This window comes from Camelus bactrianus, chromosome 30, assembly GCF_048773025.1.
Source record: "Camelus bactrianus isolate YW-2024 breed Bactrian camel chromosome 30, ASM4877302v1, whole genome shotgun sequence".
NCBI classification, from domain to species: domain Eukaryota; kingdom Metazoa; phylum Chordata; class Mammalia; order Artiodactyla; family Camelidae; genus Camelus; species Camelus bactrianus.
The window spans coordinates 17637579-17654953 of NC_133568.1; the positions used below are offsets into that span (position 1 = coordinate 17637579).

General features: G+C 45.5%; 1 protein-coding gene and 1 long non-coding RNA gene across 8 annotated transcripts in view; one reads left to right on the forward strand and one right to left on the reverse strand.

The window, feature by feature from the left end:
- Positions 1 to 3702: 3702 nt before the first annotated feature.
- LOC141575621 (uncharacterized) lies at positions 3703 to 10436 on the reverse strand. Its single transcript, XR_012503296.1, has 3 exons — positions 10031 to 10436; positions 6128 to 6697; positions 3703 to 5362 (listed from the first exon to the last, which is right to left on the reverse strand). It is a non-coding gene; the product is annotated as an uncharacterized LOC141575621 (long non-coding RNA).
- Positions 10437 to 10568: 132 nt separating this feature from the next.
- ZNF532 (zinc finger protein 532) overlaps positions 10569 to 17375 on the forward strand; it is an 83746-nt gene continuing 76939 nt past the window's right edge. For 2 of the 7 annotated variants that reach the window (XM_074355261.1, XM_010961297.3), the window contains exons 1-2: positions 11757 to 12532; positions 12617 to 12726. Coding sequence is in view for 1 of the 7 variants with exons in the window: in XM_074355259.1 (XP_074211360.1) it covers positions 12519 to 12532; positions 12659 to 12726 (82 nt within the window). In the remaining 6 variants the exon portion in view is untranslated. Of the gene's footprint in view, positions 10890 to 11756; positions 12533 to 12616; positions 12727 to 16742; positions 16816 to 17375 lie in introns of those variants that run through there. The other 5 variants (XM_074355262.1, XM_074355259.1, XM_045521475.2 and 2 more) reach the window with 5 other exon arrangements.

Sequence of the window (17375 nt, forward strand, 5' to 3'; positions counted from 1 at the left end):
GGTCTTAATCCAGTATCTGGACCAGAATGCAAACGTTTTCATCTTTGGAATCCCCGTTACAATTGAAAATTTTCCAAGGAGACAGTGGAAGCCAGATTGGAATGCGGCACACATTGCCCTGTTAGCGCTGAGTCCTCAGTTGGTGCTGTACTGCTGTGTGTGTTTTCTTCTTTTATTCCTGAACCCTTGTGAGCACCTACTGTGTGCCCAGCCTGACAGGACTCCAGAACACGAGATGCTGGGGATTTAGAGCAGTGAATCCAACAGCCCACGTCTTTGCTTCATGGAATTTGCGTTCATGTGGGAGGGGGAAGGAATGAAAGATGCAATATTAATTATGGGTTCCAGATTTAGCAAATAAAAATACAAGATGCCCAGTTAAACCTGAATTTCAGATGAACATGAATAATTTTTCAGTGTAAGTAGGTTCCAAAGATGGCATGTATTTTATCTGGCAACCTTAAATATAATGCCAGGTAGTGCCGTGGGACAAATAAAGCAGAGGAAAGGGCTACCTAGAGATGGGAGGGGCAGTTTTAGTTAGTTGGTCAGGGACGCTCCCTCTGACAAGGTGACAACAGAGCAGAGACATGAATGAAGTGAGGGAGGGAGCCAGGCTGGTAAATATCTGTGGAAAGGTACCCAGGAAAGCAGGAACAGCACTGCGGAGAGGCTGAGGTCCAACTCCAGGGTCACGAATTGGGCTCTTAATGACTGAAATGAACTAACTCTGGGTCAGTCCATGGCTCTGTTAGCCACTAGCCTCATATGCTAATTCTACAGTATGCTTATTATTAAAGTAGAAAAGGACAAAGAATGGGAAGGAAGCAGGGCAGTGGGGGGAATTTTTGAGGATAGTACGAGGATGGAATTCAGCCTTAAGGCTCCACACCAAGGGGCTGGGAGAGCTCCTTTGGAACCTTATGCTACTAGAGAGAGCACTTCAGGGGTCTCTAAAGGCAGGTGAGTCTGTCAGCTGGAAGGGCTGCTTTAAATCCCATCCTGTAGGCAGAATAGTTTGATATGAGTGTGAGTACCCCTGTTATTTCTACACTTGCAGGTGCACTTCAGGACGTGTAGCATCCATTATCAGAAAGTGCCCAGGATAACAAAGAATGGTTTTCCAAGTGCTGCCTTAAGAGCCAGAGCTCTAAGGCGAAGGGAAACCTTCCGGGGCTTTGCTTTGTATTTGTTCATGGGCTTTTGCTATTTAATTCAAAGCGCTTATTCACGTCTTAGCTAGGATAGCGATAAAAAAGGAAAGTTGTTTCCTTTGTGACAAGCTTCCTAGCAGAAACAATATGAGTATTTTAACACAAAATAAATAGGTTAAGAGAAGGAAAATTGAAACACAATTCTTTTCCCAGATCCACCACCCTGCGTGTCCCTCAGATCTATTCACCTGGTCGTGCAGGGGTCCTGCGATGGTCTTGATTTTACAGATGGCAAGACATTCCCCCTCTTTTGTCGCAAGATTCTTTGGATTTGCTAAGGATAGAAGGATCAGACCTTTTGTACTGAGATTGTCCTTATTTACCCCAGTGCTTTAGTATTTAGTAGGTTCCAGAGAAGATTTTAGGATACTTCTGCACATTTTCTCTCCTCTCCCATCACCCGGCACAATCTCAGGATGGACAAGATAGGCAATGAGGTTGGAGTCAATTTAGGGAGGCCTAGAAGGGGCAAAATCAGCAAGGACCAAAACTGGCTCCTCCCCACCCCTGCCTGGACATTGAGAACCTACACTCTGCCTTAGTGCCTGTATTTGCACGACTTTGCTATTCCTTGTTGTAATTAGGATTTATTTATTCTTCCATAATTCTCCTGCCCAAGATAATGGTTTGGTTGTTTCTTAGAGGAACTTCTCCAAAGACCCATCAACTCTCGATGGAAAGGACACAATAAGTGGTGCTCTAGGATTCTTTCAGTCCCTCACCTAAGTCGTCACCCTGCTGTTTTGACCAATCCTGGACTTATACCTTCTAGCTAAGTTCTCTCATTGATAGACCCACCTTAAACCAAGCTCCCAATTCTCCATAAATTCTTTGTTTTTTTTTTTTTTTCCCCTGCCCCTGCCCCTCCTGGCTTCCCAATTCTCAATCAGTTCTGACCTTCTTGACCTTCTCTCTCTCCCTCTGAGACACTGAAACACCAGGCTTTGTTCAAGGTGGTGTTCTCTTTACTTCCTATAGTGAGGCTTAAACTCAGCTTGGTCTCGTCAGCAGGTTGTGATGACCCCATGCTGGGGGAGTCAGCTTTGGATGACTAACATGGTGTACATACATTTAATAGGATGAACTGATTGCTAAGGGCTGTCAGGTGGGAAGAAATTGGTTGAAGAGAGGTTAGTGATAAATGAAGAGGTCTCTGTAAGAGACCAGGTGAGAGAGAACTGCTTAAACCAGGGCGTCCACACAGGTGGGAACAGAGGGCAGGCACCCTGAGCAGGCTGCAGAAAGAAGGAGCAGCTCTCTCTCCTCTAGGATGTGGACGGAGGAGTACAATGTGACAGAGGGGTGGAGCGAGGAGTGTGGGGCCGTTGAGTGACAAGCCTGCAGTCAAGGATGGATGAGGAGTTGGACCTCTGGAGTCAGACGTGATTGTCAGGCATTTCTCTGATTCATTTGGCAATTTACTGTGTCCTGGAGTTAGAGGAGATACTAGGGCAAGAAACACAGATTTTGGGAATCCAGAATAAAGAGATACTTGAAGCCCTGGGAGCGAACGTGTTTCCCCAAGAAACGCAGAGCTAGAAAAGAAGAGGGTCAATGATAAAACCTTGAGGCCGTGGGTATTTAGCAGAGGAATGCAGAAAAGTCAGCTGAGAAGAAAGGCTGAGAAGGAATGGTCTTTATAGAAAGGGAAAAGTCGCCACAGAAGTTAAGGGAAAGAAGGAATTTCAGGAAGAGGCTGGTAGGAGGAGTTCCAAACAGAGTTCCCAAAGGAGGGAAAACCTTTCAGACGCTAGTTTTATTAGGGGAGGCAGCCAGAAAGGCTCTATTTTATACCCCAAGAGAAAGGGTCTTTATTCCTTTTGGCTTAATTTGTGCTTCAAGGGTAAGAGTTGGGTGGACTAGTTAGAAGGATCTAGAAAGATGGGCAGCATCTGGAGGGGCTTAGTTAATGCTCTTTTTGCAGAGCTGCTGAGAGGTGTGCGTGGTGCGCAGTGCCTAGTGCCAAGGTCGCCAAACTGGTTGTGGTTGATGCTCTGAGTTTTCCATGTACCACCATTGAGTTGATTTAACACTATGGGAGATGGACTGGGATGGACAAGATGAGAGAAAGGTCAGACAAGAGGTACTGATAGAAAGGCGGTGGGGGTGGATCCAGGAACTCTCTGGAAGTGATTCAGTTGACTCCTTTTCTGTTTGGTGAGGGGCTGAGGTGGAAACTTAAGAAGGGTGTGAAGCTGATGATTTATCTGGCGATAATTATTTATTTCCCCCAATCTGGACTGTCAGTGCACTGAAATTAAGGAATACAGGTTTTCACTCTGTCCAGCAGAAGCTGAGCTTGTCCACTCAAGGAAGGTTTTCAAATTCAGTGGCTTTTACTCTTGATGAAACACACCTATTTATTCACTTATAAATTAAATGCAGAGAGTGCTCTCCTGATATGTCATGTATATTAAAAATTATAACAAAAACAGAAGTCAAAGGAGGTTGAAAGTATGGCAGACTAAACAATGTCATTAAAATTTAATTTTATTAGCAGTATAAAGTATTTTGCTCTCATTAACATTTTTAATATTGAACATGCTTCTTTTTTGGAAATCTTTGTATAACACAAATTGTGATAAAGTGATCTGAAGATCTTCTAAATTTAGTTTATTTCTATGTTGGTTGATTTAAATGCAGTCATAGTGGGAAAAGATGCTGCACAAAATTCTGTAAAATTGGAATAATTGGATCATTTTCATCAGATACTTAATGATAATGCTCACTTCTTAAATCCCACCTAGCATCTATGCAAAAGGCTTAGTCAAAGCTTGGGTGATAAGTCGCTATATTCCAATGTCAGTCAGTTGTTCCTGCAACGTAAATTGGAAGACGTTGTATTTGCATTTTAATATTTTAAACAAATAGGTCCAAACACACCTAAACTTTTTTCTTCTTTTTCTCTCTCTCTTTTTTTTAAATTGAAGTACAGTCAGTTACAATGTATACCTAAGCTCTTCATCTGGGAGTTTTTTGTTTTTTAACAGTTTAGAAAGTTCGCTTTATGATATTTTAAGTGCACATATCTGATAGTTGTCAAAGGTAATATTCATATATAATTTTTAGCACCAAATCACAAGTGATTGCCAAACATCATTTTCGAAAATGCTCTCTCCATAGCCTGAGTTTCTTTCTAAAGGCAATCACTTTTTCATGGTTAAAATATTATCTTTAAAGGAACAGATTAAACACTTTTTGTTCTAACGAACTATCTGCCAGATAGCATGTTATAGAGAGCATTGACCAAAGAAAAAGTCAGCAGATCTGAAACTACTCTTTTTAAGAGGACAATGAGTAACTTTTCTTTAAGTTCTCTTCCCTAACATATCCAGCAAACCACAGTGTGGTGCACAGTAGTCACACCTCATCTTTCAAAGTGCAGTACTGAGTCCCTCTTGCCAGAACTGTTGCGAAGTCCTTACACCCCACCCCACTTAACAATAAAATTAACCTCATTGATGAGATCCTGCAGTGATCTCTGAACTTTCGGCTTCAGTTTCTTGGCTGCAGTAGCTTATCTGCGAATGATTCAGTGATGAATTTTGTGTGTTGGAATTTTTGTCATTTAATTGCAGAATTAAAAATTCCTGGATAGTGGCTGCTTCTTTAGTTATTACTGCTACAGTTTTTAAAAAATCATATGTTGTTTTGATTAAAGAAATCATTTATTATTGGGAATATACCTTCTCTGCTAAACTTTTTATTTAGAGTTTTACAGATATGTCATAATTGGAACAGGATTGTACGCACACCATAAGCAGGGGCATGTTAGAGATAGCTGTACTCTTTCAATAGTAAAATGGTCTTTCCACAGTGTGTAATTTATTCTAACATGTATTTGTTCAAATCTACAGCAATATTTTTTAAGCATCTTCCAAGTGTTTGCCGACGAATGTATTTTGTTTCGCAGTCCCATTTTCTGATTATTTTCATATTCTACCATTTGTTTGTTTATATTTGTCTTTTCTACCTTTCCAGAAATAACCAAGGTTTCCCCAGTGATGTGTGGCTGTGGGTCTTTTGGTGTTAAATAAATTTTTCGACAATATTGGATCTTAGAATGTGAGGAAGGAGAGGCAAGGGATGTGGACAGGCAAAGGAGCTGAATCGTGGAGAGCCGTCTCAGTCACTGAGTCTGGATCCTCCTAAGGACAACAGAGATATGGAAAGGTTTGAGTAGAGGGGTGACAAGGTGGCGTCTTTAGAAACGTTCCTAGAGTTTTCAGAGTGGAGAATGTATTGGAAGTTGGCCAGGTGGAGGCCTGAGGATCAGCTAGGGACCAGTTCCAAGTTGAGGTGATGGGCGGGGAGGTTGAGTCCAGGTAGTGGATATAGAGAGAAGGAATTGGAATCAGCAGATACGTGGGAGCTAGAACCCTCAGCACATGGTGATGAAACAGATGAGAGGAAGTAAGGGCCAAGAGATGGTGGAATCGATGGGGAAATGGATCTGGTTTGCTGGGTGTCTGGGTCTGAGTTTCTTAGAAAAAGGCTCTAGATAATCTCTGGAGATCCACTTGTGAGGGAGTGAGGAGGGCAGGATTTGGCAGAAGGAACCGACCTACAGGGCTATGGAGCATGAGGCCTAAGCTAACTTACAGGCACTCTGGGGCTGGGATGGCCCTTTAGAATTGGCCCAAATTAAGGCAAGCCTTTGTATCTTTGTTTGAGCCAGACTTTGGCTGCTCCCAGAGGAGGTGTGTAAACTTGGGTGAGACAGTTCTCAGGAGGCAGCCCAAGATGGTAGCTAAGGCAGTTTGCCAGGAGGGCCTCAGTTGTGAGAGGTAAGCCCCCAGTAGTCTCGGCAGTTAGGGGGTACAGGTGTATATCCCAAAGATGGTCCTAGACGAAGCCCTGCAGGATCCATTACAGTGGCAAAAGGTCTTATGTGTAGTTTGGGACATGCTTACCTTTAGGTACCTGTGGGTTTATCATCGATTCCTTAGTTCACAAATAACGCGCTGTTTTCACCCATGGGATGTAGAGGGCATTGTGCTCGCTGGTGCAGGTGGCGGGGGTGTTGAGGGCGGATGCAAAGATGGAGATTCAGATACACAGTGCCCAGGTAGCCTCTGAGCTGCAGGGGACCGATGAGGGCCCTTCTCGGGTGGCAGTCAGTCCCCATTTCCTATGTGTTACCTTCTCCTCCTTAAAGGATTAAGCCAATTGCCTTTCCTTTTCTCAGATACCTTTCTCTTTCTCTTCCTCTCCTCTTGGACTTAGTAGGAAACAAGCTCAAACAACAGTTCCTTTCAAAGAAGCTCAGACATGATGTAAAAGCTACAAAGAGTTAGGAAATCTTACAAAGTCCTCAGCAGGCGTCATCTTTGGCCCACGGGTCCTGAAGATGACTCTTTGCTGGTATCCTGAACCCCATACTTCTGGCTCTTCTATGATTCTCTAGAGTCCATACATCCACCCTTTCTTCGGTCCCCGTCCTTCTTTTTCCCTGGGCAAGGCCAGCTTTCCAGCATTTAAGCCTCAAGAGACAATAGGAGATAAAGATTAGTGAACAGATCCAGGGGCCAGGAATTAGAAGGTCATTCGGACATCTAGAGGCCTTTTAAATAATGCTCAACTTTGAACCGTTAAATTAATTAAATGAGAAGAGTCCAGTAGACTGAGGTGGCTCTAATGCCCTGGTAGCTTGGTAAAGAAGCCAAAATCTAAGCCCCAAAATACTTCAAGGTTATAAAATCAAAACCCGATAAGGATGACCAGTCGCAAATAGCCAAGTAGGCTTTAAGCTGTAGCCCGTCGAATGATTTCCTTGCTTTGTGACCTCACCTTCTCCGGCTCCCCTAGGTAGAGCCTCCTGCCACTTCCAGTTTGGCACTGCCCTATTGGAACAGACTTCTGCTCAAATCAACTCTTAAAAATGTTAATGTGTCTCTCAGTTTATCTTTTAACAGAACCCAGCCCCCAGCCCCTTCAGGTCACTGAGCGAAGGCGCTTGCAGGCATTTCCAAAAGGAGTTCAGGAAAGGGGAGGCGGCTTCACTACGGAAAACCTGTTTATGAGATCATTAACAAAGGATCAGGGGAATCCTCTCCTAGACCTCCCCTCAGTCAGTTTCTGGCAGGTTAATAATAATTTAAATCTGGTTGTAATTTCTTTCAAGGGTATGTTTTTGGGAAAAAAAAATTCTGATTCTATCAATGTTTTGTTAAAAATGAAAAGATGGATTTTTCTCCCCCCTTCTTTGCTGGCTACTCGGCTACAGATCTTTAAATTATAATGCTAGTGTCAAATAGTGCAATAATTCCTTTAAAAATAAGCCAACAAATTTAACATATGAAACTCTATAAACGCCTAGGCCTAGCTTAGTTTTGAGCTAAAAACTGTGTAGTTCAGGTTAGGGGGCTGTCAGCGTAAGGAGGTTCATCAGGCCTTTTGATGGGGAGATAAAAGGCTTTTCTTTTTGTTTTTCCTCTTTCCCTCAAGGAACACACCTTTTGCGTGCTCTGCCTAACAAAGACATGTCCCAATTTCATAGTGGAATTTGGAGGGAAAGTATGCGCAGACTGATGTCTATACGTGTCTGCAAAGCCAGCTTCAAACCACAAAAGGATTCCAAAAAAAAAACCCCAAACTGATTTTTTTTGCAGTATACTGATTGGAGGAAGAACTAAGACATTAAGAGTTAGCGATAAAAACAGCAACAACAAAATCCCAAAGGATTTGGAATGCCTTTAGTTTCCATTTGGCAGGAGAATAATATGACGCCTTTGTTCTGCCGTTTCTTATCTACAGCAGTCAAATAATAGTTTATTTCATTCTTTACTTCTATTGTTGCCCAAAGCAGAGTGGTGCCCAGGATAGCCTTACATATGCACAGGAATAGAATGAACCTTTGTATAGATTTTTTGGAAGAGGGGTAGTGTTATTTTTTTTTTTTAACTTACATTAAAAACTGTTTTTTCCTGCTGTGACATTCAGTGATTTCATAGAATAAAGATGGGTGCTTGGCCTCTCACTATCGGTCTACCTGGCAAAGGGATTTCTCTGAAATCCTCTTTGTAAAAATAGAACTGAGATAATTTGCAAAAAATTATTATCTTTTATTTTTGGTCGGTTATGGTTTTTTAAAAGCAGATGCAATGTTTTTTGTTACCGTTTGTGCAAAAGATGAATTGTGCTTCCAAACTAATTTCCTCTGGCCGAAGCTTGACCAAAGCACTGGGCTTTGTGAAAAGCTCAGTTCTAAAAGTACTTGACATTATGAAGCCATGTGAGGCGGTCCTACAACCGAAGGCTCTTTACGATAAGCAATCCAGACTGTAGTTTTGGTGGTACAATTCTTGAAACCACTCACTTTGTGCTTTCAACTCTTAGGAGAAGGGGATTGGGGGAGGAGCAAGAGAGTATTTTGAGTAAACAAAGATTTTAAATCTAGGAAAGCGAGGATTTACTATGGTATGGACATTATGAAATTCCAGACACTGTAACAAGGGTAGCGTATGAAGATTTCAGATAAGCAGGCCCTGGTATTCTTTCCAATGCACGTAATGTTTTTACATGCATATTAATAAAGGCCCACCTTCGGGAGAAGAAAAAAGGCCTCCTTTCAAATGAAATCTAGCCCAGGTAAAGTTGAAACTCAACCCACAGGGTACTGGCACCGTTTTCTGGCTACAAGAAGATGAATTTCAATTTCACCATCTTGTAACATTGATAAATGGGATACGGTGGCTGGCAAAAATTGCAGATTACATAGCTCTTTCTAAACCCGTATAAATATGTGTCCCAATTTACGTGCAACTCCAAAGAATTTGCTGTTTGAAATTAAAAGACCAACAACTCTTCCGTGAGACAATCATTCGACTCATTTACATGAAAAGTCTTAAATAGCAAAAATGCTACTTCCAATTTACATCATACAGTGTCCCCATAACAGAGAACAATGGCTTCCTCAATGGAAGTTAATGCAAAGGAGAGGCACACTGAGATTTCTTTTAAAATTCCCAACCAAAAAAACTTTTCAGCCCACTTTGCAAATATTAACCAATTAATTTCATTTAACATAAAACACAGAAGCGCTTCCTGTGCTGGGAGTCTTCTTGGCTACTCGAATAATACTAGTGTCTTCAGAGTCCGGTCAAACAGGAGTGAGCCTTTCTAGGTTATGGTGACGTTGTTTTCAGATCCTTCCATTTTGTCTTATTTCCAGGGTCAGCTCAATTAGCTTGATGTGGAGGTTTCTCTTGTTTTAAAAAAATCTTTCAACTCATGCACGTCTGTGAACCATATACGAACCAGGACCCAGGGCTGGCTAAATAGCATACCTGATCTGGTGGTAAATACACTGTATCTCCCTCGTGGACGTGTTAACGATTATACACCTTCGTGGTCTTTATGGGGGTTATGTATGCATGTATCTTTTTTTGTGTTTTGGAGGCTGTGAACACCTGCTGTATGTACAAAATGTGCTTGTTACATTTGTACACATCTCCTTTCTTGAATTCAAAGACCTAGCTATTACATCTTGTTTACTCAATATCATTCCCCCATTAAAAAAAAAAAAAAAAACTACATGAACTGAACTGAACATGCCATGTTTCAATCTGGCCCCAGTGGCTTTTTCTCTGAAAGCAAAACGTGTGTCTTTTACACCAGGGCTTTCTCCCCACCCCAGGGGGTGTCTTCCATTCTTTTGTGGCTCAGTTTAAGGCGAAAAGGGCTCCAAACCACTAACTACCCAGAGGAGAGCCCCTTCTTTCACCTCCAGAGAGAATTTCAGAGTTAATGCATCTGAAGATAGCGTGCTCTCTACTGACTTATTTGCCACCATTACGAGGATAACAAAACACCACCTTGGCTTCAAGATCCTGGGTAGAGGCTCACGGTCTTTTGCAACCATCTTTGGCGAGGCCTTGCTTCCTTCCACTCGAGTAAGTTGCGGCTTGGGGCCATGGAAAGGACTGGGTGAGAGCCTGAAATGTCGTTTGAAAAAGCAGCAGCCCTCCCTGCAGCCCCTCACCACCACCACCACCACCACCCCGCTCTCCGGGGCGAAGCCGCGACGCAGCGGCCCCAGATGGGCGAGACTTGGCAGGTCGGCGGGGGCTCGGCTTCCCTCCGCCAAGTCGGCACCGGCCGGGCGTCCGCGCCCGCGGGCTGCGGGGCTTCGCGCTCTCGCCTCCATTCTCCCCGATCCTCCCTTCCCCCACCGGCCGCCCCCTCCCCCTCTCCCGCGCTCCCTTTTGTTCGCTCGCCGCTCGGGCCGAGCCGCTGCCGCCGCCCGGGCCCGCACCCCCATCGTAGGCCCCGGCGTGGCGGGCCGCCGCCGCCGCCGTGCGGCCTAGAGCGCGGCGCCCGGGGAGGCGCGGGGCCCGGGCCGGGCGCACGGCGAGGCCGCGGCGGCGGCGGCGGCGCCGGCGGCGGGGCGGCCCGGGAGGAGGCGGCGGCGGCAGCGGCGGCATCGGCAGCATCGGCGGCGGCACAGGCGGCGAGGCCGCTCCGCCGCACACGCACATCCCGACCCCGGCAGCGGGAATGCAGATGACACGCCCGTAACATGGAAGCCGCCGCCGCCGCCGCCGCCGCTACGACGACAGCAGCAGCAGCTACAGCAGCAGCAGCCGCCGCCGGCGCCGCGCTGAACAAAGGTCATCCGAGCTGCGGCCCAGACGCCCGGGCTTGACCGCCGCGAAGGCCAACCCTGGGCAGGGGGTGGGTGTGCGCCCGGGGCGCGGGGGGCGGCGAGGGGGCGGCCGGGCCGAGCGAGGGGCGCAGGGCTGCGGAGGAAGGGGCACGGGCGGGCTCCGGGGAGAGGCGGGGGCGCCGGCCCCTCGTGCCGGGCCCTGTGGGTCCGGGCCAGCGCGTGAGGCTCAGGCCCCTGGGCCTGATCGCCGTGGCCTGTCCCACCCTGGCCTTGGGGACAGCTGGCCTTCGCGCCCCGCCGGCCTCCTTGGGGGGGGCCGAGGACCAGCCGGCTTGGCTAGGCCCCGCAAGTTCTGAGAGGGGGGCCACGTGAGCGGCGCGGCTCGCCTCCTTCCCCCTCCCGCGCTGGCGGTGCACAGCGGATTTTTTAAAAGGCCTCTGTGCCCCTCTGTCCCACTGGCTCTGAATCTACCCCCCACCCCCACCCCAGACATCCCTAGTTTTCTTGCCCGAGGTGAAGGGATTTGGACTGCTCCCCCCAGGTGCTTGAAAGAAGAGAAGGTTGGAGGAGGAGGAGGAGGAGACTGGGGGGGCTGCTGGTGGTGGTGACAGGGCTGGGAGAGAGAGGAGAGGGACGGGAGGAGGGGGCTGGGTGGGGTGGGGGGTGACAGGCAGAGAGGAGCCTGGTCAACAAGCCAGCACCACTCTGCTGGAAGGCCGAGGCCGGCTCCTGCCACCGACGCATCCAGTGTGAGGAGACACACATAGATTGCTTTCTTGGGGGCTCTTTGTCAGCCACCAACCCCGAGAACACACACTGACATACACGTACACAAAGATCTGAGCCAGGTTGTGGGAGGTAAGTGGGGAAAGGAAAGGAGGGGGCAGCAGTGTCTGCGGTGGGCTTTGGGGTGGAAGGGAGGGGGGATGGGCCTGAGGGGTTCTGGGGGGCTCGTGAGGTGAGCCTTTCCGAGGCTGTGTGCTTGTGTGGTGGTGGGGGCCACACAGTGACCTTCCCCTCCTCACCAAGACCTAAGAGAGAGAAGCAACCCCCAGCGAGATCCCCCCTGTGCTGATGATTTTCAGGGACTTGTTGGCAACTCAGCGAGGGTTGCCATAGCTTTTTTATGTAGGGTGACCAGAACCGGCTGAAACTGGTTTGAGGCAGATCAGCTCCTGAACACAATGCAGTCACTGAGCTCCTACAGTGGGATAGCAGCTTCCTCCCTTCATGGCAGCCAAAAGCAGAGGAGCTTGCAGGAAGGGACCATCCCAACACAGTATGTGAATGCACACTTAGACACCACACAGCACTGGTACGTGACTAATGGAGCCCTAAAAGATTCTGTGTAGAGACGATGGGAAAAAATGTGCAGGTTTGCAAGGTCTGAGATTACTTGGGCTTTTCCTGCCTTTTTCTTTTGCTTAAGGGATGGACAGGGAGCTGAGATTTATGACCCTTACTAAAGAAAAAAATGTGCCTTGCTAGGGTGGGGACACTTGGTTTCTTGCAGCCTCTCTCTCTCTTTGCGTTTTTAACAAAACAAAACCAAAATGAACTGATGGATTTGTAATGGTAGTTTGTTTGTTGCTGGAGAATGCTACTTTGCATGCTTTTTTTCTCTTGCAGGGTATGTTCTGTTTTGTGCTTTTCCTTTTAGAAGCTACTAAAGGGTGTTGGGGATACTTCTGACTATTATGAAGGCCAAAAGGTAACAATATTGTTCTGGGAAATGAGCATAAATGCATTCCAGTGATGCTGTAAGGCATACATGCTGTCTTTTTTTTCCTTGTAGGCCTGTTGACTGGGGCTGCTTTTAACCCTTTCATATTTGCAGAGCATGCAGCTGTGTGACAGTAACTGAACATTGGTCCAAAGTCTTTCCAAAAGGTCAAGGTTCACAAGGTGAGATATGATATTTTGAGCATGAATTTAAGTATTTATTTGAAGATCCATTCAGACACAGACTGACAGTGGATTGGTTACCCTGGAGATGATACTGGGTTGAGGGTGGAGAAGAAATACTCTTAATGTTATCCAAGTTTAATGGGATTAGAGTGACTTTATGGTAGTATTGCTATCAAGGCGAAATCAGAATGACTTCATTAAATCGCGTGTGGCTGGTCATTTAGAAGAGGCAGGCCTGAAAAGAAGCAAGTTTAAGAGAATAGTAGGCGGTAGGGCCTTGTGGAGAATGCACTGTTTTGCATGAGACTAAAGCAGTACACAGGTAGTAATTGCCTGATGATTACCAAAAAAAGGGAGACTTTGCCAAATCCTGGCAACCTAACCACCTTTTTGGAATTTGAGGAGTCTGGAGGTAGATTTGCCTTTTGTTCATTCATCACCTTTCTTTTACCTTGCTCTTTGTGTTAACCTGAAAGGTTTTTCACTCCAAGTCAAGTGGTGGAATGGCTTTTATTGATCTTGGGGGCTGGTGATGGTGAGTTTGCCATTGGATTATTTGTGGCATACATTTTCATGTGGAATACTTAATGCAATGCCAGGAGGAGACGGGGTAGTCTGGCTTCCTCTGTGCAAAGATGCCTGTTAACTCCAAGCTGTACAGCAGTGGATGGTGGAAAATGTCTAATGCCTTAAAAGATTACTGTTTGATTTGAGCTTGCATTTTTATGTATCCTCCAAAACCAGAGGTTTTAGAGGAGAAGAGAGAAGAAGGCAGTAATGAGTCGGAGCAAAGTGAAGAACAAAGGCGGTGAGAGCTTACAGGGGAACATGAAACATTTTGCCTTGGGGTTCCTTGTGAAAAGAACTGCAACTTCCCCAAACAGGAAGCCAGCAGCTCCAGAATCATATCCAAGATGATCTCAACAGCGGATAGAACTAGTTGTGTCTTCTGGTTTGGTTAAAGTACGTACAGTCAAGAGGAGGCCAGAGAAGACAGGATTGAAAATAAATGTCTCCCCTACTTTGAAGAGGGTATTTTGTTCCTCTTTGCATTCAGCAGAATAGTCTTTTCAGAAATGCCGAGGATCTTAGAATTGGTTGTGTGCTGGCAGTTGGTGGGCAGGATATCTGCAGTGAAGGGTGTCAAGTATGCAAGGGTTTTTATTGTTAACATTTTTTCCGTATGGTTTCAGAGCATCCAGGGTGTGATAAAACTGGCAAAAGAGAAACAACAGTGCATGGTTAGCTCAGAATACTTCGTGCAGTATTTAATAGAGATGAATGTAATCTCAGACTGATATACCAGCAAATAGCTTATGTGATGGAACAAAATTCTTTGCAAATCACTGTGCTAAAATTGGTTTTCATTTCTACAACATTTTCAACTGCCAGAGGTTCTGTGTCTGAATGTGGCAAAAATCTGCTTGCAAAGCAGATCCCAATCCATGTTGCATGATGTGCTGTTCCTGCTTTTCTGGTGCCAACTACAACTCAGATGGCTAAGATGATAAACCTTAATTAGCTTAATACAATAAGCTGTTTTATGATTTAGCCCTTCACTCCTGTCTTTAGAAAGTCACTGGTTTTTATTTAACTTTGACAGCTAACCCCTTGCAGTGACTATTTCTTAATGGTGTGTTTAAAAGCTCTTTTTGTAAGGCGTGGCATGTCCCAGAATGTTCTGGTTTACTCTCTGTGGTTTTTAGCTTTCTTCCTCCCCCTCCCCACCAGAAGGCTCCTGGAAAATAGCATTTGTTTTGTATGCAGGCCAGTCTTTCCAGCTGCAAGGAGCTGTTTCAGGTTGAAGAGCTGGTTCTCCAGGGCTGCAATCAGGAGCTCATCTGGGTTTGAGGATTGTCTCAGGTGGCGATCTCATGCTGAGGTCGAAGGATGTAGCAGGCCCAGGTCTCCTGGGAGAGGAACAGAGTTTTCTGGGCTCGGGAATGTAAGCATGGAGGAGAAGCCATAGCATTCTCTTTCCCAGAAGAGCCAGGCGGGGGCAGGGTGGCACCCACTCTTGGGGCTGGGGCCTGTGCGTCACTGTCACTTCCGCAGTCACTGTCGCCCTGCGGGCAGCCACACCTGGAGCCCGGAGTCCAGCGACTGGTTGGGATTGCCTGCGGCAGTCTCCAAGGACGACAGGCTGGCCATCCCCTCTGGAGGAGGAATGTGTGGGTTTGGCTGTGGAGGGTCCACTGGAAAAAAAGTGTCACTGGGTGGTGAGCCTTTGCTTGTTTTTATCATTTGCCTGCTTAGAATCACTTTTTCCATGTTAAAGGACGTTGGATCCAGGGTTTTTAGAACTCTCAGGCTCTTGGTTCAGGAGGACTCTCTCTCTTTTTTTTTTTTTTTTTTTTTGCTCTCTTTTCTCACAAAGAGCTTCCCCACCCCCACCCACCTTGACTCCTTTTTAAAAGAAGGTCCCGGAAGGCTGCAGCCAACATGTAAACGGAATTTTCTGATACCTTTGACTAGGATGAGTTAGAACAGGATATGTGGTCTCTCCTTCCCCTTTATTTCGTCCTTTGAAGTGTTTTCTTGGGCTTTGCTCTGGAGGTCCAGCCTGTCTCCCGTTGGTTTTGAATATCCTTTCCCATATCCTTGGTGGAACTCCATTTAGCTGTTCACAGCTGGAGCAGAGGTTGCTCTCCTGTGGAACCTCACAAAGGCTGACAGCTCAGGGGTAGCCGGAGGTATCTGGAAAAAATGTGGGGTTGCTCTCCCAGCCCATCCCCCCAACTGCCATTCCTAAACCATGCAATACAGTCACAACAAAACAGTAATAACAGCCATGGTAAACATTAAGGAAATCCACACCTTTGTGTTAATTATACAGGCATGCCTCAGAGATATTGTGGGTCGGGTTCCAGACCACCACGGTAAAGCCATTATCCCTATAAAGCCAGTCACTTGAATTTTTTGGTTTCTCAGTACCTGTAAAAGTTGTGTTTACACAACACTCTAGTCTCTGAAGTGTGCAATAGCATTCTGTGTAGAAAAACAATGTACGTATCTTTATTAAAAATACTTTATTGCTAGAAAAATGTTAACTATCACCTGACAATGCAGTTGCCACAAACCTTCAATTTGTAGAGAAACAAAATAGAAACATGGCATCTGTGAAGTGCAATAAAATAAAACACAATAAAAGGTATGCCTGTATTTGGGGGTGTGGTCTGTAACTATGTCACGGTTAAATAACTTTTTTTTTTTACTTTTAAATTTACATATGGTAAAATTTACTCTGCCGTGTGGAGTTCTGTGGGTTTCGACAAGTGTGTAGCACTGGATATGCGCCACCACTGTCGGGTGGGACTAGTCGTATGGCCTGAAAAATCTTTCCTCCTGCTGTCCCTTTGTAGTCAGACTTTTCTCTCCACTCCAACCCCCTGGTTTTGTCCCTATTTTGGGCTTTTCCAGAATGCTGTACAAATGGCTTCTTTCACTTACAAAGTGCATTTGCGAGTCATCCGTGTTGTGTGTGGCCGTACTTGTGTTTTATTGCCCAGTTGTAGACCACTGGATGGTTAGTTTCTCCAGTCTCTGGCTGAAAGGCATTGGAGTTGTTTCCAGCTTTTGGTGATTGCAAATAATTTTAGCAGCTTTATTCATATGCGAGTTTTTGTCTCAACATAAGTTTTTTTATTTCTCTGGTAGGGACTTAGGAATGGGATGGCTTGGTCATATGGTAAATAGGTAAGAATTAGAAGTTAGAATGGAAGTAAATTGAGCTGATCATAGCTCACAAAAAAGATTTAGCCTTGTCTGCTGCCGTTTAAGACTCCCCAAGTAAATTTTTTGTAGTAAACGTTATCTGAAGACACACAAGAGATGGTCATGATACTAGACCACTCACCAAGGGGATGACAGGCTTTACAACCCAGAACTAATCGGAATTAGCCAAAAGAGGAAACAAAAACCTGCAAGTGGTAAAGTATCCTTTATTTCTTACAGCATTTATGTCTAATCTCTTCAGAAGCATTTGGCAGTTGAATTTTTACATTTGTCTCCAGGTTCCACGAAACAGCACACAGTAATAGAACCAAATTTTGGAAAGTGGTACCAAAGATCTTTATTGAAATAAAGGTAAACAACTTATTAATTGTAATTTGTCTGATTTGTTGACTGTCAGAATGTTGGTGCTATTTTAATATTTGGAGTTATTGTTCAACTTTTGTCCCTTTTAAAGAAGTGAAAATACTTGAGCAGCATCAAAGCAATGAAGTAGGGAGAGTTTGGAAGCAGCTTTTTTTTTTTTTTTTTTTTTCAGATAAAATAGCATTCAGAATCAGGAAGAACAAGTAGACCAAGGTTATGGGGATGTCGAGGGAGGGAAGTGAGCCCAAGAAATGGGAATCAGTGTTGATTTAGGAATTATTTCATCCGTTTGGCAGATACTGAGTGTTTATTAAGCACTGGACTTTGTGCTGGGCACTGGGAGTACCGAGGGAAAAGAATCCAGAGAGAAAAATCTAGTGGGAAGTAGCCTACAGATGCTATGATAGGAATGTGAATGGGCCACCTAGTGCCAAGTGCGGAGGGAGGAGCCCTTGAGATGTGGCTTCTGAGCCAAACCGCGAAACTGGTAAGAATATGTAAGGCAGGCAGAGACTTGAGGGGAGAGCCTGAGAGCCCGATGGCGATGG